General features: G+C 40.6%; 1 protein-coding gene across 1 annotated transcript in view; it reads left to right on the forward strand.

Moving 5' to 3' along the window:
• ESCO2 (establishment of sister chromatid cohesion N-acetyltransferase 2) overlaps positions 1-10,929 on the forward strand; it is a 146,292-nt gene extending 135,363 nt beyond the window's left edge. Inside the window, exon 12 of the mRNA XM_030198671.1 lies at positions 7,269-10,929. Within this exon, the coding sequence (XP_030054531.1) occupies positions 7,269-7,401 (133 nt within the window). The 3' untranslated portion in view covers positions 7,402-10,929. The remainder of the gene's footprint in view (positions 1-7,268) is intronic.
• The last annotated feature ends 12,231 nt before the right edge of the window (positions 10,930-23,160 follow it).

Consider the following 23,160-nt stretch of genomic DNA (forward strand, 5'->3'; position numbering starts at 1 on the left):
AGTAATAGCCATTCAAAAGGGAAGCAATAATAGTTTCTGTTGAGTGATCTTTCTGGAAACCTGATTTGGAAAGGATGAAGAACATTAGAAGCTTTAACATGTTGTATGAGTTGTAAAAAGACCAATCTCTCCAATGGTTTAGCTAAAAAAGGTAAGTTTGAGATAGGCAGTAATTAGACACAATTATCTAAGGATGTGTTCTTTAGAATAGGAAGTATCAAAGCTGTTTTCCAGTGAGAGAGAACGGGACCACTCGAAAGGCTATTGACAATCATAGCCCGGGCAAGAGCACTGAGACCATGTTTGCAGGGTATTGGATCTAAGGAGCATGTTGTATTCTTAATCGAGCCCAAGACCTTCCCAGAGAAGGAAAGGAAAAACGCAACCAGGTGGGTGACAATGGCACCAGGATTCTGTGGGGAAGAAGGAGATGGGGGAGAGGGACAGGAAGTTGCAATAGGAAAAGTGGGAAAATGAACCCAAAGGGAAGAGACTTTGCTGGTAAAGAACTTCGCAAAGTCTTGGGCCAAAAGTGAAGGGTGGAGAAGAAGACAAAAGAGACTAGAGAGAAAAGCTTCCTAATACGAGTGAGAGCATTATGAATGAGCTGGGTTTAGTAAGCATGGTGGGAGTCTCTAAGTGAGGAGCAATATTGAGAAAGTAGGATGTGATAAGCAAGGAGATCAGTAGGAGCCCTGGACTTCTGCCAATTGCATTCAAGTGCATGAAGTTGCTGTTTAAGTGAGCAACGGTTACCATCATACCAAGGTTTCCTATTAGGGTGATACAATGCTGAAATATTGTGGACAAGACGGGACACTGTTTCTGAGAGAAGAATCCCAGACAGAGGCCTGGGACGACAGGAGAGAGGGGAAATCGGTAAGAAAAGCACTGAATCTTATCTAATATGTGCATTTATATTCTTCTTCACCTCAGAGGCTCTAGGCAGATAACAGCATACAATTGAAATGAGAGAGATCCCATTGAAACAGTGCCTTACAGTAATTACAGTCAAAAATTACTCCTTCATACTGAAGAGTCCTTCAAATATTGCGCAAACAGGAAATTCTTAATTGCTGTTCTGAATGTAGACTAACAAGCAATGTTTCTGATATCTTTTGGCAAGTTGTTCCATAGCTCTGGGCTTCTTCCAATTAAAGAGAAGGAGGGAAGAGAGTCCGGGTCACAGGAATGAAAATCCGGGGGGGGGGGGGGGGGCAAAGGGGCTGAGGGAATGACAGAATCAGGAACTGATAAAGTAAAAGCAAGAAAGCCAGATGGTCTGTGCACAGAAGGAGGATGGAAGAGAAACCAGAAAGGGATAAAAGGTCAGACTGCTGAGTGAGCACCAGATCAAGGACATGACCAGTGGAATGTGTGGGGGGAAAGGATGTGCTGGACAAGACCAAGGTCAGAAAAGAGGGAACAGAGTTGCCTATCAAAAGAGTGAAGGTGATTATCAAAGTGAATATTAAAATCTCCTAAGATGAGAAGACCAGAGAACCCAATGGCAGTGCTGGGAAGGAAGGAAGGAAAGCAGTCTTGATCTGAAACAGGCATTTCTTGCTTGACAGTTACCAATTCTTCTGTTTCTGATATGTAGCTAATGAAGCTTTCTGTCCCCAGATGCATGATTTTACACATTTCATTTAAGCTCATTTTCCAGATCCTTCCGATGTTTGCAGTCCCCCTCAATCCCTCCCCCCTTTTCTAGCATGTATGCTCTGTAAAAAGTTTTTGTCATCTGCAGTAAGCATATTTTACCTTCACATTCCTCGGCAATATCATAGGTGAGGAGAGAGGTTTCTGTAACTTACATATGACAGGAATTGGTTGTGGAAATAGCTGCCCCCATGTGGGAACACAAACATTTTACCCAGTAAAATGCTATGTGTTTTGGCGTAAATTAATTCAAAATTTTTTTAAGATGCTCGATTTCTTATTGTCTGGACAGATTTATCGCAACATTGGAACTGCTTGGCCAGGGATTGTCTGTGACATCTCCAAATTCGAGCTGTCAAGCAAAGAACTATCTACCATGTGTTAAAACTTATTTAATATGTGGCCCAGTATTTAAACACAGTGGTTAGTGTTTTTATCTGACTGTAAACATTTTACATATATTTGGTGCTACTATCCATAGATGCAGTGGCGCTAAGAATACATTTATGTGTATAGAGCAGCAGTATTTAGCTGCTGTATGTATAGCCTAAGGGGTCCTTTTGCTAAGATGCACTGAAAAATAGCCTGCGCTGTTGTAGACACGTGTATTGGACGCGTGCAGGTCCATTTTTAAGCGCACCTGCAAAATAGGCCTTTTTTTGCCAAAAATGGATATGCGGCAAAATAAAAATTGGCGCACGTCCATTTTGGGCCTGAGACGTTACCGCCACCCATTGACTTAGTGGTAAGGTTTCACTCGTTAACAGAGCGGTAATTGTCTACGTGCGTACAATGCTGATTACGGCCCAGTTAGTGCCGTGCGCCAGAAAATTTTCTGGCACGCATGGTGGACACGCATAAAAAATGAAATTACCACCTGGGTGGTAGTTCTGAATTGGCGCACGTAGGCACCAACACAACTTAGTAAAAGGGCCCCTAAGTGACTTAGGTTTTTTTTTTTTGTTGTTGCCCTTATTTACTAGCTGTGGTTTTTGTGAGCCACCTTGTATTTGTAATGGAAAGGCATCAAGATTCTAACTAGATAAAACTATTAATGATCAGCCTTACTGCGAAGCTCTTCAAATTGATTTAGTTGTACCTCTAAAGTGTCTGTTATCCCCTGTGAGTTGTGTCAGCCGGTCCCTCATCCAAGGTCTGGCCCAGGTCAGCCCCACTTAGCTTCCTCAGATGTGCTGCCAGCTGGACGGGTCTGCCACACTCTGGTCCTTGCTTAACTCTCTCCTCAGCTCTAGTCTTTATTGAGAGGACTGCTGCTCCTCCTATCTTCATGACTATCCTCTCCACAAATGCACACCAACTGCAAGATTTCTTATAAATGGAAGTTTATTTAGTCAATCCTTAATGACACCGCTTATAACTTCACAGTGAAACTTCTTTCTCACCTCAGTTTTGCACACAGCTACTACTACTACTACTATTTAGCATTTTTATAGCGCTACAAAGCATACGCAGCGCTGCACGAACATAGAAGAAAGACAGTCCCTGCTCAAAGAGCTTACAATCTAATAGACAAAAAATAAAGCAAGCAAATCAATTAATGTGTAGAAGGAAGCTTTACTGCGCTTTTCCTTTCCAGACACTGTTTTCAAGACGCTCAGCTGTTAATGTATTTACACATCTTTACAACAGCAGTATATTTCTTCACATAATCACAGTTCATCAAACAAACAAATCTCTTTCATTTCTTCTACTCCGGTGCTTAAACTCAACAACATCACCTTTCTATTCTCAGAGGCAAATTACCTGGTACATTTTTCCCACAGGCTTTTTCCCCATTGCCTCAATCTTCTTTCTCCAGTCTTCCATAACTGGCTCAGTGTGGCCGCCAGAAAACCTTTCACTGCATTCTCTTTAGTTTGAGCCAGAGCTGCAATCTCCATACCCTCCTCCTCCAGCTCCTCAGCTACTTCCATTTTATCATAATCCCCAGTCCCCTCCTCCCCTGGCTCTCTCACCTGTTCCTCATCACTTTCATCAGAAATCGTTTCCCAATCCCCTTCCCCGCCTCCCAGCTCCTGTTTGACTTGTCTAGGAAGAGAGGGTTCTTGGGACTGGTAGTTCTTCCCCCAATGCCCGGGCTGGTCTTTCGGCCACTAGGGGAGCGAACCCTCGGTGTACTGGGAACTTGATACTGAAACTTTATCTTTCTGTAACCCCCTATCTCCTTGAGCCCCTGTTCCCGTGTTTTTTCAGTCCAACCTTTTCCTGCCCCCTTACAGCTGTCATGTGGGGAGCAGTGCCCCACATAGCCTGATCTGCAGTCTGTTTTGGTCCTGAATAATGACTATCATTTGTGACTTCACAGGCAAATATGAAACATCCCAGGCCAGTGAGTGACTTTTGTGATGATGTGCAACCATGACTGTTTCCAGAGAGTTAGAGAAATTGTGTAGTATTGCTTTTTGTATGTAGTTTTGAAATACTAGAGGGTAAGCATTCTGGATATTAAATGGATCACATAGGATATAAATAAGTTTTATTGGAACACTAATACTGTAGCAATATGTCAAGCTGATGAGTTTCTCAAGCATTCTTAGATATAGAACTAGTTGTGTTAAGGAATTAAACTAGATGTGGAAGTCTATTTTCTTTTTTCTTATATTTATACTACTACTACTAATCATTTCTATAGCACTACTAGATGTACGCAGAACTGTATACATTATATACAGGTACTTTCTCTGTCCCTAGAGGGCTCACAATCTCAATTTTTGTACCTGGGGCAATGGAGGGTTAAGTGACTTGTCACAAGAAGCAGTGGGAATTGAACCCAGATTGCCAGGATCAAATCCTGCTGCACTAACCATTGGGCTACTCCTCCCACACCCTTAGGCTACTGCTCCTGTGATGTGGGCTTCATTTTGGATTTATTATTGTAATATTGATTTTTTTTTTATTTCGTGTTGTAATTTTCTTTGCTACCTTTCAAATTTCTTAGGAGTGTATCCTTATAAAAACTAATTAAAAAAAATTAGTTGTGATCTCTGCAATGTGCAACTCACCTTTCATTAACATAAGAGGTTTCTGGAAAAATTGATTCCTAGTGCCAAGAGTTCAATCTGCATTTAACTGCTGATGGTGTTATGAACACGCTGTCCACCTGGAGCAGTAATAAGCTGATAAACTCACCTCCCATCCTCTAAAAATGAAATACTGTTTTTAAAAAAAGTATTTCTTGGGGTTGCTCTGAGTAGGAAAGGCATTAACTCCTAGATTAATATGAAGCACACATCCACACAGAGACAGACAGCATTGGATGACTTTAATCTGTCGGGAAGAGCCTGACTTGATTTTTTTTTTTTTTTTTAATTTGGCTTATGTACCTTCAATGTCAGAAGCACTTCTTTGTAACAAAATGGGATTTACTCTTCTGGTGATAAAGGCTAGGGTTTGAGAAGACGGGTCAGCACACTTGTATTATGGGACAACTTCAAACAGCCAAGAAACATTTATTTATTTATTTAGGCAGTTCTAGGGACCTAGCAGTGTGCAGCTTTTTCCAAGTCTTACTGTTCTGCCTTTCTTTGTTGGCTAGGTGGTTGGTACTATAACTATATGATTTCATGCTACTACACTGATATTCTGTCTTAAAAAAAAAAACAAAAATGAAACTTGAATTCATTAGGGTTATGCAGTCAGAAAGTTTTCATCTTTCCTATGACAAATGTAGGAATTTTTTTGTTTTAATCAATGTTCTTGTTTTGTTCAAGGTTTTTCTTTAATTTTTCTTTATGGGAGCAATATCGTTGGGAGGGTGCACTATTAACAATACACCAACAAAAAAAAAATAATCCCAAAATTGTGTTTTTCAGTTCTGAGCAGAAAATGACACGAAGCATGGAAAATGTCATATCAAACAAATACACTTTCCTACACTACATACATCATACACTGTTCCAGAAAGTAATAAATTGTAAAGTGGTATTTTTGTTTATTATTGTGCTTTGTGAATATTTTATAACAAAAAATTAATACTATTAATAGTGTATGATCCTTGGGGGGGCATCTCTCATTTGCAAGTCCCAAAATATTTAAAAGCGCCCAGCATTGCTTCACTATCATAAATGATCCAGAATGCCTAGGAGGTGCCATCTAGGAAAAAGGGCTGCATTCAATAAGGCTCTCAGGGGGAGATGATCAAATTCCCCGTGCTGTTCCTTAACAGTGCAGGGAATTAAAGCCCCGATGCTCAAAACTAATAGCATGCAAATATGTGCACACTATTAGTTTTGATCGTGGGGGTACTTCTGCAGGAGGATTGTGCCTGGGCATGCGCCCAAGGCATAATACTCCCACAGAAGTTGACAGGTCTGGGCTGTGAAAAAAAGCCCTGACCTGTCAATCAGGAGGTCCCTTTAACCCCGCACGAATGCTTACAGGCCCCCCCAAAAAACTGTTCCTAGTGGCCCAGTGGGTAACCCTACCCCCACCCGCCCTGGTGGCCTAGTGCCCCCCAACACCCCCTATACCTTTAGAAGGGAGGAGGGAGTAGCACTTCCTCCTCCTGGAGCACCTCCTTCAGAATGGTGATGCACTGGGTTGGGCTTCAATACCATATAAGGGAGTTTTTCCCTTATGGTACCGAAGCCCCACCCAGTGCATCCCAGGATGCACCGGGCTGGGCACCACCATTTTGAAAGAGGTGCCCCAGGAGGAGAGAGTTCTACTCCCTCCTCCCTTCTAAAGGTTTGGGGGGCACTAGGCCACCGTGGAGGTGGGGGTAGGGTTGCCCACTGGACCACCAGGGACAGTTTTGGGTTAGGGGTGCTACTGGGCCATCAGGGAAACTTTTCTGGCATGGGTTCAGGAGGCTGTGGGTCCACCGGACCTCTAGCCCCTGTTTCAGGGGAGGGGATGGGGGGGCCTGTAAGCATGCAAATGCATTTGGGTTGGGGGTGCTACTGGGCCATCAGGGAAACTTGTCTGGGGTGGGTTCTCAGGGGGCTGGGGGTCCACCGGACCTCCAGCCCCTGAGCATTGGAAAGGAAAAATTAATGCTCTGTTTAGCATATTTGCGGTCAGGGGGCGGGAGCAAATATGGGCGTTAGCCTCTAGTGCCCACGTTTGTTTCCAGTCATCGGTCTCTGTTTGCAGAGCTTGCATGGAATCCAGACCCATCCAGGTACTGAAGCACAGCACATCTCAGAGTGGATATACAGTACCTGTGTGACTAAGAGAGGAGACTTATGGGAAAGGGAAGAAGAGTGTCACAAGGGAGGAAACGAGAGAGGAAAAAATGGCACCACTTTTGGGAAAGGAGACATCAACTAGGTTAGGGAATTGTCTTTCGGAAAAAGTGGAAAAGAGAGACTGGGGGTGAGGGACTGCTTTGAATGTATAGAAAGAAAATGACAGAAGAGGGGGGGGGAAAAGGAAAAAAAAAAACCAATGAAGTATGAAAACTGGGAAAAAAGGCAAATCTTCCAAAAACACACAAAGTCTGAAAATGTTTTATTTTTGAAAGTACTGTAAAACTTTGTGTGGTCATATAGAAGAATCTACTTCCCTGAGCTGCTGTAGAAAACCAGGTGTTTTAACCTTCTAGAGTTAATACATCATTAATGATCCGGATCTTTCTGTTTCAGGACCACATTCACGTATGGTTCTTACCTCTCGACGGATGATCTCGCCTTCTCTGATCCAACCCCTGATGGCAAGTTGTTTGCGACCAAGTACTGCAAAGTCCCCAGTTTTCTAGTTTATAATTTTGTCGGCTGAGATACTCAACTGTTGTATGTTCAGTTATTTATATAGAAGAGCTGGTTATAATTTGGTAAACGATACAGAGAGCATTTCTTGTTGTCTGCATAACATTCAAAAGTCTTGCTATGTTTTAGTTACTAAACATCTTGTCTTCAGATTTTTTCTGCATTGTGTTAAAAAAATGATGTACTGTAGGGAAACATCTTTCGTTGACTTCTTGTATAGTTAATGCTTTTATTGTGATGATATGGTAAAATGTGAGTTTGAGTTTTTAATATATCTTCCTAAAACGTGAAAGTTCCATACTGAAACTACAAATTTTATTATGCAGAGATTTAACATTTATATACTTTTAATTATTAAGCAGTGGTCCCAAATAGGGTATAAAATATTTTTTTTATGCTGCTAGTGTTCAGTAATATATTTTTTCTTCCAGTTTTCTTTTATGCTTTGGAGACGTGTAAATTATCCCTAATCTGACACACATATATATATAGAGAGAGAGAGAGATTATTTTGAAATTCCTGGCATTCCTGTTCTTCTTTTAGCAAAATTCCCAAGTTGTTCTTTAGTAGTTCTGTTATAGCAAAGTTACAAACTCTATCAAGTATCAAACTGGCATTTGAAATGTCTGGCGTGGTTCAGCTGGAGACATAAAGCAAGAATATGTCATGGCACCCCACTGTTGGGAACATGGGATATGATATATGCTGCTCAAGCTTTCATTGCTTGCTATAATATTCTGAAAATCTGGTAAGTTGGCAGGTTGATACAGGGCAGTGCTGGAATCCACACTTAAGGAAATCTAGAAAAGGAACATACAGTAAATATCCCTCTGTGTGAATGTGTAAGGATTCAGTTAACTTGCACAGTGTGATTAATGCATCAGTGTGTTCCCTTTTTCTTTCCCGTGGTTTGCTCCATTGATTAACATATGGATGGACATCTTAATGGATCATAGCCTCTGTAAAGGCAATTCAGAAAATGAAAACGGAGCTATTTATCTTACAGTATGAGAATTAGATCAAGCTGAAACATTAGCCATTTACCTTGATCTATTTGTTGACCCTTCTTTTTCTATAAGATTATATAGGCATATCATTTATAGCACAATAAGATGAAGAAAGAAAGTAAAAATGTAATTGACTGTCTCGTTTTCTAGAGATTTTTTAAACACTCCCTCCATCCAGAATTGATGGTAGATTAAAGATATAGAAACCATTTTATATTTTTAGTGTTAAAGCAGTACATAGAAGAAGGATAAAGTCCCTATATGGCAACAAAAAAGTGAAGTAATGAGGTAATAGTGTAGATGGAACCAAACCAGGAAATCAGTAAAGCCTTTATTATTGTTTAATTCATCAATCAGCATTCCTGGCACAGATAAAAGGACTCGGACTCCACACAGCCATATTTTAGCAAATGTCTGTGTCAGGATTCCTACAGTTCTATGATGTGTCACAAACAATATTTGGTGGTGATCATTTCTGAACAGCCAACCTTGGCTGTAAAATGTCACAAGAGAATCCAACTGAGTTAGGATCAGTGAAAGCTTCTTCTGATTCTCTGAAGTCGGTACATCTTAAGACAAAAAAGTGAGCCCTCTTATGCTCAACTGCCTGACTGGAGGTGCAGGAAACGAATCCAGCATGAGACTCAGAAGAAGCTTTCACTGATCCTATCTCAGTTGGACTCCCTTGTGGCCATTTTACAGCCAAGGTTGGCTGTTCACAAATGATCATCACCAGATAACGTATGTGACACATCATAGAGCTGTACAACTCCTGCCGCAGGCATCATTTGCCGAAACATGGCTGTGTCGAATCTGAATCCTTTTATCTGTGCCAGAAATTCTGGTTGATAAATTGATCAATAAAGGCTTTACTGATTTCTTGGTTTGATTCCACCAACCTTATTGCCTCATTGCTTCACTTTAGTGTTAAAGACCAGCTTTATTTTAGCACTCTCATATTGAAACACCAAATATAATTTAATGATGGTCAACAGTGAGGGCATTTCTTTTCGCTGACTAAAGTAGGTGTTGAGTGTGTATTAATAGGAAATGTCTGATCTCAAAGCTCATTTTCAACTTTCTCTACCATTTTTTAAAAATTAAAATAAAACTTAAAATCAGAACTTCAATTTCAAATCTTTTAGACCTATCACAGTGAGCATTTGGTTTACTTTAGAATTCCAGTGTATAAATGAATTTTAGTATTGGTTGTCTATCAGTGGAATAAAATAGTTTCAATGTTCTGAGTGGTTTTCTTGAGATTAGCTGCAATCTGTAAAAGTGGAACCAATTTCCCTACTTGAATTCTGATTTTGTCAGTGGATGATGTAAAAGAATAAATTGTTCAGTGTTTCTCTACCAGGATGGGTTTGCCGTTGAATAGCATGTTTGTATTAATCAGGTTTTTTTTAGTGGTTCTCATTTCATAGCAGTAGAATGCTGCCGAAAGAATAAAGAAAATGCAGTAATTCATTAAACATATGAAAAGCTGAAGATGTACCTGGCTATACAGTCTTCTCGAAAACTGCTTTTCTTAGGACCCAGTTTACTAAGCTGTGCTGTAGACGCATTAAAAATTTTAGCACACGATAACATTAGAGACACCCATATATTCCTATGGGTGTGTCTAGCATCAGTGCGTGCTAAAAATGCTAGTGCACCTTAGTAAACAGAGTCCTTAGTGTCTGTTAGCCATTCTAGGCAAGACCATTGAGTCAATTGCTTTTTGACTCCTGAATAGTTTGGAATATTTAAAAAAGACAGTTTATGTAAGATCTAGTGAACTATGAATGTCATATAATGAGGTGAAATTAGATCATAAATAAAATTGAGTTATTTTTGACATTTTATATGTTGATACTTTTCCTGCATAGTCTGACACTGCATTTTAAACTCAGCACACCTTTCATTAAGCAAAAAATTATAAAGCTGTTGTGATATGAAGTATACCAGCCTGTGCAAACGACTGCAGTGGTGCCCATACTTCAGGGCCTTGTATAATTTGGTGTTAAGGTACGATGAGAAAAAAGGAACTAAACCTGTCTTTAGACAGTGGGAAGACTTTTTACATGGTTTGTTCCTACATGAAACCAACATCAGATTTAATGTTGAAATTATCAGTTAGGATGCTCAAACTGGCTCCTTCAACAAATACAAATTTGAGGGCCTTTTTACTAAAACTTAGCAAATACTAACAGAATTAGCGCACACTAAATGCTAAAAATCCCATTGGTATAAAACGGGCTTCTTGGCATTTATTCTGTTAGTGTGTGGCCAAGCTTTAATAAAGGTTCCCATGGTTATTTACAGTGCAGTTTATTTTAGGCTCACCTATGTTGATATATATCAAAACAGAACTGTCACTGGTCCTGCCTGGACTAAAAGTTGTAAAAGCTGTTATGAGAGGTTTGTTTAGTAGATAAATATGAATGCACCTTTATATTAGATTAGAGATGTTTACTTTTTTTTAATTGTGCAAGTTTTATGAAAATGTTTTACCCCGCTTAAAACTTTACAGATTATAATTTTAATATAACGTTTCTTGAAAAGTGGATTGTTTGTTAAATAAAAATATGTGTGTTGATATGGTTTAAAATTCATGAGCGGTGTGTGCTTTTTTCTTTTATTTTTTTTAAACTTTTACACACTACTACAGTCAACTTTACTGGCTTATGACAGTTTATTCCTTTCCCTGTTTCCAACCAACCAAACTATACTATTAACCATGTATTTATTTATTGGTACTTATATCCCACATAATCTGAATGTTGTTCAGTTCTGTGCGGCTTACAATAATTAAGACTAGAAATGCATACAATATATTTTTACAAGTATGAAGAAAACATAAAGTGAGATTTTGAAAAGAGCAAACCAATAAAGGTATCATAACATTTGCTGTTTAGTTCATTGTCTAACAATGCAAAAATTTGCTTAAAAGGAATGCCTTGAGAAATTTGCGAAATATTAGATAGTTGGTAATCCTTTTTATCTCACTAGGGATGGAGTTCCACCATTTTAAACCTGCATGTGAAAAATCTCTGTTCAATATGGATTTATATCTGATGTTTTTATAGCTAGGAAAATGTAGTATGAGAGTTTCTTGATCTAGTGGACATATTGAAGGTAGGTAAATCTATCATCTTTATCATGCAATCTGGGTTCGTGCCATAGATAATTATACCTCTCAGCAAATTTCTGTAGAGAACAGTTAACACCAAGATCTACCCACAAGTTCTATTCATTCTGATTTCCAAACATTCTCCCCTTCCAGCTTACATAAGGAGCCCATGCTTCTTCAAATAAACTCATAGTATTTCCTGAAATAGCTGTCAGCTTATTGAAAAAATACACATAATCTAAGCATTCATGTACTTTCAGCATATCAGAAGGCTCAAGGTGCTTCCAAGCCTTTGTTAGTTCACACTTTGCTGCTACTGTGCATGTGACCAACATCCTAAGTAATGCCGCCTGGGAGCACTTTTAAAAGAAAAACTTTAAGCAGCAACAGCAGCTTCATTTCAGAAATCTCTACAATGGCGGAAGAAGGGATCACACCAAATACAAGAACACACATCCTACAGCACAAGAGGTCAAGTAGGCACGAAAACATTTTGGCAACTGATATACAACAATGAATGGACAGCACAAATCGACTCCATATACTACCTCATGGAATGGGATAAAAGATGCAAATGCATCCTAGATGAGATAGCACCCTTACGAACAAGAACATCACGCAAGCACAACTCGATACCATGGTTCAATGATGAACTGAAAAAGCTAAAAACACAAGCCAGGAAACTCGAATGAGCATGAAAAAACAAAAGATGAACACACACTCAACACATGGAAACAATCACAAAGAAAATACAAATATGCAATAAGACAGACCAAAAGATCATACTATAAAACTAAAATAGGGACAGATTACAGTGACATGAAGAAATTATACCAACTCATGAACAAACTACTAGACACCAACCTGGTCACTACATCGAATACAGAAATCCCATCCACAGATAAACTTGCTAAGTACTTCAATGAAAAAATTGTAAACCTATGCAACACAATACCTCAGAACAACACTGACACTGAAAACTTCCTTAATGAGTTGGACCCAACCAATGGGGAATACCCGGCTAACCGAACCTGGTTAAACTTTGCCCTCCTCACCATCAATATAGTTGTACAGGTGACCAGCAGGTTCTCCAACAATCACTGTAAACTAAATACCTGTCCCAACTACCTAATGAAATCCGCCCCTGACCGCTTCATAGCAGACCTCACATCCCACCTAAACTACATTCTTCAGCAGGGTCTCTTCCGTAAGGAAAATGGCAATATCCTACTTACTCCAATATGAAAAGACACCAAGAAAAAATCAAATGAAATCACTAACTACCATCCAGTAGCATCCATCCCGTTGTCAGTCAAACTGATGGAAAGCATGGTAGCCAAACAAATTCTCAATATTACACGAATCACAGTCAGGTTTTCGCCCCCTCCACAGTACAGAAACAGTACTAATCACTCTCTTAGCCAAATTCAAGCAGGAAATAGCAATAGGCAAAAACATCCTCCTCCTCCAATTCGACATGTCTAGTGCATTCAACATGGTAAACCATAATATATTAATAAGACTACTAGATAAGTTCGGGATTGGTGGAAACACACTTAACTGGATCAAGGATTTCCTAACCACAAGAACATATCAAGTAAAATCAAACGCAAACATATCATCACCGTGGAAAGCAAACTGCGGAGTACCACAAGGATCACCATTATCACCGATCCTCTTCAACCTAATGGTGACCCCACTAGCCAAGTCCTTATCCAACCAAGGCCTTAACCCTTTCATCTATGCAGACGATGTCACAATATACATTCCCTACAAATCTAAACTGACAGAAATCACCAACAAAATCAAGATCAGCTTGAACATCATGGAATCTTGGGCAAATGCATTTCAACTAAAACTTAATAAAGAAAAAACACACTGTCTCATCCTCTCATCCCAACACAATACAGACAACTCCACAACTATCAACACCCCAGATCACACCCTCCCTATCTCAGACAGCCTGAAGATCCTTGGCGTTATATTGGACCGCAACCTAACATTAGAGAGCCAAGTGACATCTACAACAAAGAAAATGTTCCACTCAATGTGGAAACTCAAATGCGTGAAACAGTACTTCTCGAAGGAAACATTTCGCAACCTGGTACAATCAATGGTACTACCGTGTTTCCACGAATATAAGACACTGCCTTATATTAATTTTTGCGCCCAAAAAGGCGCTAGGTCTTATTTTCAGGGGATGTCTTAATATTTCGGGGAAACACGGTTGGCCCGCCCACCTTCCCTCCGTCGCTCCTGCAACTACCGGTAACCCCCCACCCGAGGTCGCCCCCCCCCACCCGAGATGGCGCTCCCACCCGAAGTCGCCGGACCCCACCCCCCTCCGTCGCTCAGAAACTAACCTGAACTTAAGCCTCCTTTCACTTTCCTTCCAGTTCACAGGAGCAGCAGGGCAGGGCAGGCCTCTCCTTCCTTCCGAGCCCCACCCTCGCCTGACGTTACGTTACGTCAGGCGAGGGCGGGACACGGAAGGAAGGAGTGGCCTGCCCTCCTACTGCTGCTGCTTGCTGCGAACTGGAAGGAAAGTGAAAGGAGGCTTAAGTGCAGGTTAGTTTCGGAGCGACAGAGGGGGTTGGGGTCCGGCGACTTCGGGTGGGGGCGCCATCTCGGGTGGGGGGGGACGACCTCGGGTGGGGGGTTAGTTTCAGAACGACGGAGGGGGGCCCGGCGATCTCAGGGGGGGGGACCCTACTTACCGGGAAAAACAAAACTTTGCTAGGCCTTACTTTCGGGGGAGGCCTTATATTTTCTAAGGGCACTAAAAACCTCGGTAGGTCTTATTTTATGGGGATGCCCTATTTTCGGGGAAACACGGTAAACCATGTAGACTACTGCAATGGAATTTATGCGGGATGCAAAGAACAAATCTTAAAGAAACTTCAGACCGCTCAAAACACGGCAGCTAGGCCTTATCTTCGGAAAAACGCAATTTGAAAGTGCAAAACCCCTTCGTGAAAAACTACACTGGCTCCCAATCAAAGAATGCATTGCTTTCAAAATCTGCACTCTGGTTCACAAAATTACGGTGAAGCCCCAATATATATGACGGACCTGATCGACCTACCAACTAGAAACACATCCGAATCAACATGAACGTATTTAAATCTGCACTACCCAAGCTGCAAAGGACTCAAATACAAATCAACTTATGCATCCAGCTTTTCCTACATAAGTACACAACTGTGGAACACATTACCAAGAGCCTTGAAAACTACGTACGACCACCTAAACTTCCGGAAAACACTAAAAACTAACCTGTTTAAAAAGGCATATCCAACCATTCCAACATAAATACCTGATGTCTGCAACACAACAAAACTAAAATACGTAATGGACATAACGCAACTCTTCCGCTGTACAACTCCCTAATGTGGGAAAATATGGGATACAAATGAAATTAAATATCCTGAAATACTCTATGCACACTTCCCAGTGGCACTGGATGTTCAGTCATTTGCCACCATATATACAGCAATGTACCCTTCTCCCAACACTGTCACTAAAGTCTGGAATCTGTTTTATGTATTTTCCACAGGGAATGAGGGGGTCAAGTACCACCATACAAAAGCTTATTTTCAATGATGTTAGCTGAAATAGAACTTTTATTTATGCAGTGATATACCTGTACTCACCCCTTAGTTCCCAGGGCCTCGCCTGTGTTTCCAAGTTTATTTCAGAAAGCTTTTGACAAAGTTTCTCATGTGAGACTCCTGAGAAAATTAAAAAGCCATGGGATAGGAGGCAGTGTTCTGTTGTGGATTAGAAACTGGTTAATGGATAGAAAACAGAGGGTAGGGTTAAATGGCCATTTTTCTCAGTGGAGGAGGGTGAATAGTAGAGTGCTGCAGGGATCTGTACTGGGACCGGTGCTATTTAACATATTTATAAATTATCTGGAAATCAGTGATTACATTTGCGGATGACACGAAACTATTCAAAGTTATCAAAACGCATGCAGATTGTGAAGAATTGCAGGAAGACCTTAGGAAACTGGAAGACTGGGCATCCAAATGGCAGGTGAAATTTAATATAGACAAATGAAAAGTGATGCACATTGAGAAGAATAATCCGAATCGTAGTTATCTAATGCTAGGGGCCACTTTAGGAGTCAGCACGCAAGAAAAAGACCTAGGTGTCATTGTACACAATATGCTGAAATCTTCTGCACAGTGTGTGGTGGTGGCCAAAAAAAGCAAACAGGATGCTACGAATTATTAGGAGAGGGATGCAAACTAAGACCAGATATAATATAATGCCTCTGTATCGCTCCATGGTGCGATCTCACCTTGAGTATTGTGTTCAATTCTGGTCGCTGTATCTCAAAAAAAGATATAGCAGAATTAGAAAAAGTTCACAGAAGATATGATAGAGGGGATGGAACTGCTCCCGTATGAGGAAAAGCTAAAGAGGTTAGGGCTCTTGGCTTGGAAAAGATATGATTGAGGTCTTCAAAATCCTGAGTGGACTGGAACGGGTGGAGGTGAACCTGTTTTTCTGTAATTCAAAAAGAAAAACCAGGGGTCACTCGAAATTGCATGGAAATATTTTAAAACAGGAGGAAGTATTTTTTCACTCAAAGAATAGTTAAGCCCTGAACTCATTGCCAGAGGATGTGGTAATGGCAGTTAGTGTATCTGAGTTTAGTAAAAGGTTAGGGCAGATTCCTGGAGGAAACGTCCATAACCTGCTATTGAGGTGGACATGGGGGAAGCCACTGCTTGCCCTGGGTTTGGTAGCGTGGAATGGTGCTACTAATTGTGTTTCTGTTAGGTACTTGTAATCTGATATGGCCACTGCTGGAAGCAGTATACTGGGCTGGATGGACCATTTGGTCTGACCCAGTATGGCTGTTCTTAATGTTTAGCAAATGGCCATTAGAAAAAAAAATACATTTTTCAGGTTCAATGACCATGTTCGCTTTTTGGATGTTTTCCACAAAACATCTAAAGTCGGATTTAGATGTCATATCAAAAATGCCCCTCTAAATCTGATAGCACAGTTTTCTACTCTTTCTGGGTGTAAGGCAGGGGTTTCTCAACGTAGTCCTCTGGACACAACTAGCCATTGAGGTTGTCAGGACACCCGTATTGAATATTTATGAGATAGATTAGCATGCACATCTATCTCATGCATATTCATTGCGGGTATCTTGAAAACATGACCGGCTAGGTGTATCCTGAGGACTGGGTTGATATCATCTGTTATAAGGTGACCTGGTACAAATCCATCATATTCTCAGCAGATATGCAAGAGACCAAGTATCCCACTACCCTTTCCAGTGGAGCAATAGCTTGATCAAATACCTAGGGATTTGGTTTAGCTCCTCTATAGATGAAAAAAAGCAATCACAAATAAATACTTCAGCTTAAGATAGCTGTAAAGAGGTCCCAATTGTTTAGGTCAGTGTTTCCTAAGTCTGGTTCTGGAGTACCCCTTGCCAGTCGGGTGTTCAGGATATCCACTATGAATATGCATGAAAGATTTGCATATAATCAGAGGGGATAAGTGACCACTGGGGAAGTAAGGGGGGATCATGTCCTAATCCCTCCAATGATCATCTGTTCATTTAGGGCACCTATTTGTGAGTTAGTTGTGATTACAAAAAAACAGGCCTAGACCAAAACATCTAAATTGCAGCCTTGGATGTTTTTGTTTTGTTCCATTGTGTCAGAAAAACATACAAGTGTTAGGAACACCCAAATCCTACTACTACTACTATTTAGCATTTCTATAGCGCTACAAAGCGTACGCAGCGCTGCACAAACATAGAAGAAAGACAGTCCCTGCTCAAAGAGCTTACAACCTAGTAGACAAAAAAATAAAGCAAACAAATCAATTAATGTGTAGAGGAAAGAGGAGAGGAGGGTAGGTGGAGGCGAGTGGATACAAGTGGTTACGAGTCAAAAGCAATGTTAAAGAGGTGGGCTTTCAATCTAGATTTAAAGATGGTCAAGGATGGGGCAAGACGTAGGAGCTCAGGAAGTCTATTCCAGGCATAGGGCGCAGCAAGACAGAAGGAGCGAAGTCTGGAGTTGGCAGTAGCGGAGAAGGGAACAGATAAGAAGGATTTATCCAGGGAACGGAGTGCACGGGAAGGGGTGTAGGGAAGGACGAGTGTGGAGAGATACTTGGGAGCAGCAGAGTGAGTACATTTATAGGTTAGTAGAAGAAGTTTGAACATGATGCGAAATTCCCCCCCCCCCCCTTCCCCCAGCATGCCCCCTTGTGATTTGGATGTACTACCAATGAACTGCATAGAAATATGTCTTTAAAACAGGTTTTGAAAATAGCGATTTGAATGTTTTGTCAAAAAGAAAAAATTGTCCAAATGCTGCTTTGTGAACATTTTTCTGTTTCGAAAATGAGCCCCTTAATGAAGTAGATAAAGATGAAATGGAGAGGTATGTGAATAGAGAGTGCATATTAATTTTTTTTACTGACCCCCCCCCCCCCCCCCCATGATTATGGCCAAATAAAATAATGTAACCCCCTGGAGGTGTAAAATAATCATGCACTTATGGAGAGGCCACCCAGATTGTGACCCCATTTGTAGTCCTAATCTATAGTTTGGGAAGCTCTGCCATAAGATCATCCATATAGTTTTGCGATTTTATTATGAATCTTCCCAGCTTGATATTTCTATCCCGTGGTCAGCCCTAATGGCTGTGGCTAAAGTTCTATTGCTAGTTTGAATAACAGGTGACAGGGGACATCCCTGTCTAAGGACTCTGCTTAGAACTTCAGAGGGCGATAGGGTAGCATATCATGGACCATGATTTTACCCACGGGTGCCCTGTATAGCAACTGAACCATTTGGATGAAAGTTAGTTGAATTTGAATAATTTGTTGTATAATTGAAAAAAATAGATATTTCCACTCTATACAATCGGAGGAGTTTTTTTTAACATCAAATGATACCACTACAAATGGACAATGAAGTTGAGATGTTTGTGTAATGATACAAAATGTGTTAACAACAGTGGATGTCTGTCATAAATACATTTTGATTACAGTGGTGAAGACCTTGTTCAGTTGTCTTGCTAGGTCCTTTGCATATATTTTGTAGTCTGTTAGTGAGATAAGTCTATAATTTTTGTGAATGTAAGATTTTTGCCAGCTTTCTTGATTACTACAATGTGTACCTCATAAACTGAGCCTGAGACTTCACCCCGGGCAGAAAAATTTACATAGAGCCTGTTTAATCTGGAAGCAAGCTTCTCCCTGAAGATTTGTTAAAACTCTACAGTGAACCTAACTGGGCTGGGCTGGGTCCTTTCCCTAGTGGAAGGGCTGTGACTGTATCCCATATGTCAGATTCTTGGCTGATGAAAAGAGCAGATGATTTAGCCTCCTTAACTGCTTGAGTTGTTCATGTGAGCTCACATGCTCCTCTGAGTATACATTTTTGTAATATTGAGCAAATTGTTGTACAATTTCTTATTCTTTAGTGACTGTATGGCACAGTGAAGTTGTAATCATAAAGGTTCTATTTCTCACCTTTTGAGGCTTTAAATGCTGGATGATGCCTCAGGTGATATCTTGCTCTAGCTCCTGTAACTGGGGCCCTTTTACAAAGACATGGTAAGCTCTAGGCACATGCAACGTGCTCCAAAACGAGACTACCACCAGGCTAGCACCCCCTTGGTGGTAATTTCGGATTTGGCATGTACCTATAACGCTGGGCCAAATTATATTTTTCCTACTGCGCACAGTGTTTCTGGCATGAATCAGCAGTTGGTGCGCATCAACCAGTCACCGCGTGTGTAGCACGTGAGCCCTTACTGGTAGGTCAATGGGTGGCTGAAAATGGACATGCGCTGGTTTCAGTTTACGCTCATTTTCCTGCCCCTTTAAAAAAAAAAAAAAAGGCCCCTTTTACTAGACGTGGTAAAAAATGGCACTGTGTGTCTGCACTACCGCAGGCCACTTTTTATCGTAGCTTAGTAAAAGGACCCCTAAGTACTTATGGACATATCCAAAGGGCTATTCTGCAGGAAGTAGTCATCACAAGCAGAATTTATTAAATCACAAAATCCATCCTTCTGTAGGAGAGCAGGAATCAACTTCCACTGATAAAGCGGAGTAGCCATGTGAATGTCTGCAAAGGTTATAGCAACAGCCACATGGTCTGACAATGTGATACTTTTGATTTCAGTATCTTTAAGCCATGGCATCATATCCTTAGTAATCAAAATGTAATTGGTGCAAGAGTAAGAATGGTGAGGTGAAGAATAAAACATATTCCTGAGTGGTAAGGTGTATAAAAAGGTACCAGGGATCAACTAAGGGGATTATCTAAATTATAGAATCTAGTGCTACCCCTGCTTTTGAGAATTGCCTGTCAAGAACCAAGTCTCAAGAGAGGTTAAAATTCACACACAAAACCTATCCCATTCATGCATGTTGCATAACTGCATCTGCTAGATCAACAAAAAATGTTGGATTATCTGCATTGGGTGCATAAATATTCAGAATCATTACACAATAGGAGCCAACTTCTCAACCCCAGCCCCACCTCGTCTCCCACAACAGTCCTCTGTCCTTGCCTTCCTGCCACCCAGAATTTAAAACACATTTTACCTTGGATCCCGGCAGCAGTGAAAGGCAAACAGGCTGACCTTCAGCCTTCCCTTCTCTCTCAGCTCTTGTCCCGTCCTTGTGGAAACAGGAAATGAGGACGGGACCAGAGCTGATAGAGAAGGGAAGGCTGAAGGTGAGCCTGCTTGCCTTTCACTGCTGCCGGGACCCGAGGTAAAATGAGTTTTAAATTATAGGCGGCACGAAGGCAAGGACTGTTGAGAGAGAAGAGGGAGGGCAGCTCTGGCTGGGGTTGGAACTGGAACTGCTCAAGCACCTATGAGCTCAGCGCCTATGAGCGTATGTTCATCCAACTTGACATGGATTGTAATCTAACTGTTATAAAAGTTTCAACGGGTTAAGAGCCATTGGGGTTTTTTGACCAATATGCAGTGGAGGAGTAGCCTAATGTTTGTTGCAGTGGGCTGAGGACTAGGAAAATGGGTTCAATTCCCACTAGAGCTCCTTGTGACCCTGGGCAAGTCACTTAACCTTCCATTGTTCCAGGTACACAAAACTTAGGACATCTTTTACTAAGGTGTGCTAAAAATCAGCAGGCGTTAAACGCTGAGATGCCCATAGGAATACAATGGGCATTTCGGCATTTAGCACCACCTAAAACCGCTAGCACATCTTAGTAAATGACCCCCTTAGATTGTGAACTCACTAGGGACAGCGAAAGTACCTGCATATAATGAAAATGTAAATAGTTCTGGTTGTACCACAGAAAGGTGGTATATCAAATCCACCACCCTTCGATGTGGCCATCCCATTCTTTTGATGTACAGCTTCAGAGAAGGCTACTACAACATAGTCCTTGTAGGACAGGGATGCTGAGTATTTCAATTTTAAATTGGTCTTTTGCAAGATGATCACACCTGAGTGAATTTTACTGAGATATTCTTCTTTTGGATAGACCTTTAGTGCTTGATTCTATAAATCATACCTAAAAAAATCGGCACCACAAGAAAATACACCCAGGCATATTCTATAAATCACACCTAAATTTAGGCATGGTTTATAGAATACACCTAAATCTAGGTGTAGTTTACAGAATATGCCCAACATCCGTTTTCTGCAACTATATTTAGTCATGGCCATTTACACCAATGCTATAAATGCTGATGCCTAAATTACATACGGAATGGGCTTATTCTATAACAGTGCATGTAAATTCTAGGAATGCCCTGCCTATACCCCTCCCCTTTTCAGATTCACTTCTTAGAATGTTCACGCATCACTTCATAAAATATGCTTATACATTTGTGTGCATAAATTCTAATTAATGCCAATTAGCATCAATAATTGCTTGTTAAGTACAATTATCGGCACTAATTGGCTTGTAAAGCTAATTAAGTTGCGCAAATCCAGAATACAATTGGATTTGAGTGTGCAACTCAAGTTGCACTATATTGAATCTGGCGGTTTTTTTTTTTTTTTTTTTACAGCATTGTAGTAATTAAATGTTGGAGTCTGTGGTGTAAAAGTCAGACTAACAGAAGGAGAACATTTAATAGGGACCGTGAAACACATACATATCAGTAATGAGGCTCCTGTCTCTCAAATGAATAACAGAGGTAGCAGCAAAACACATTAAACAGATCCAAGGATCTGCAGCACAAAACTAATGGTGCAATGTGCAGCCTGCTCTAAGTAACAGCCTTTAATGTGGGCTAGGGAGCCAAGAAAACAGAAAGAATACCTAGATGAGGCTCAACCAAAGTAGTAAAATAGCACAGAAAAATCCCTTCACCCACAATCCGTCCACGCCCCATAAAACCAAACATTTGCAAGAATCTGCAATCTAATTATTGATAAAGAGAAGAAAATCTAAGAATGACTGTAAGTCCCCAGCAGTGTAACAAGTGATTGAGGAACTCCACACATGGAGTAAGGGACACTGGTACATCAAACCCCAAATTGGCATGCTGTACTTCGTGTTTTACCAAAATAACTCAGCTGGTCCTCTCAGGAAATTACATAAATACTTTTGTAATACACTTAGCTTGTGATTCTACCAATTCTTTTACAGACAAATCACTTGATATGTGTAATGGTTTTCAAATGCATATATATTTTTTCATTCAAGTATTTATATACCACGTAGACTTAAGTGGTTTACAGTTTCATTTTACAGGTACTGAGGGCTCACAATCACAGAGGGTTCAACCATGGAGCTGCAGAGGGAATTGAACCTGGTTCCCCAGGATCTCAACCCACTGCTGACCATCAGGCAGCAGCAAGAATTGAACCCAGTTCCCCAGGTCTGCAACTCAATACACTAACCATCAGGCCACTTCCTCCACTCCACTTACATTTTGGATCTACCCTTGCATCAGGTTGTTGCATAATAGACATTTATACTGGCACTCAGGTTTATACACACACTTGTATGTAGCTGGCTCTTATATTTCTGTTTTTATGCCTCTACCCATGTACTTTTTCTAACTACATTTTAGACATATTGAGTTACTGTATATATGTCTTCTTACATATTTTATTTATTTAGATTTTGCCTACACCTTTTTCAGTAGTAGCTGAAGGTGAGTTACATTCAGGTACTCCAGATATTTCTCTGTCCCAGGAGGGCTCACAATCTTAAGTTTGTACCTGAGGCAAGGAAGGGTTAAGTGACTTGCCCAAGATCACAAGGAGCAGTGGTGGGATTTGAACTGGCCACTCCTGGATTGCAAGACCAGTGCTCTAACCACTAGGCCACTCCTCTCCTCTCCTCTACTCCACTTTTGTTTTTACATCTAGATCTTTGTTTGACCCTCTATGTGTTTTTTCTTGCCATTTATTTATCTTTATAACCATAAATGCATCTGTCTATTCCTTCATTGCCTACAATTCCTTTGCTGAAACTAGCACATACTCTTTTTCAATTGTCAGCCCATTAGATTGGAATAAGTTACCCAGCACATGGAGGCTTACTTCTGCTATTACTGAATTCAAGATCAACCTAAAACATTACTTTAAAAGATATTAGAAAATATTTTTTTTTTCAAAGATGAGGAAGCTATAGAACTAGAGGACAAGACATTTA

The sequence above is a fragment of the Microcaecilia unicolor genome, chromosome 3, assembly GCF_901765095.1.
Source record: "Microcaecilia unicolor chromosome 3, aMicUni1.1, whole genome shotgun sequence".
Classification (NCBI taxonomy): domain Eukaryota; kingdom Metazoa; phylum Chordata; class Amphibia; order Gymnophiona; family Siphonopidae; genus Microcaecilia; species Microcaecilia unicolor.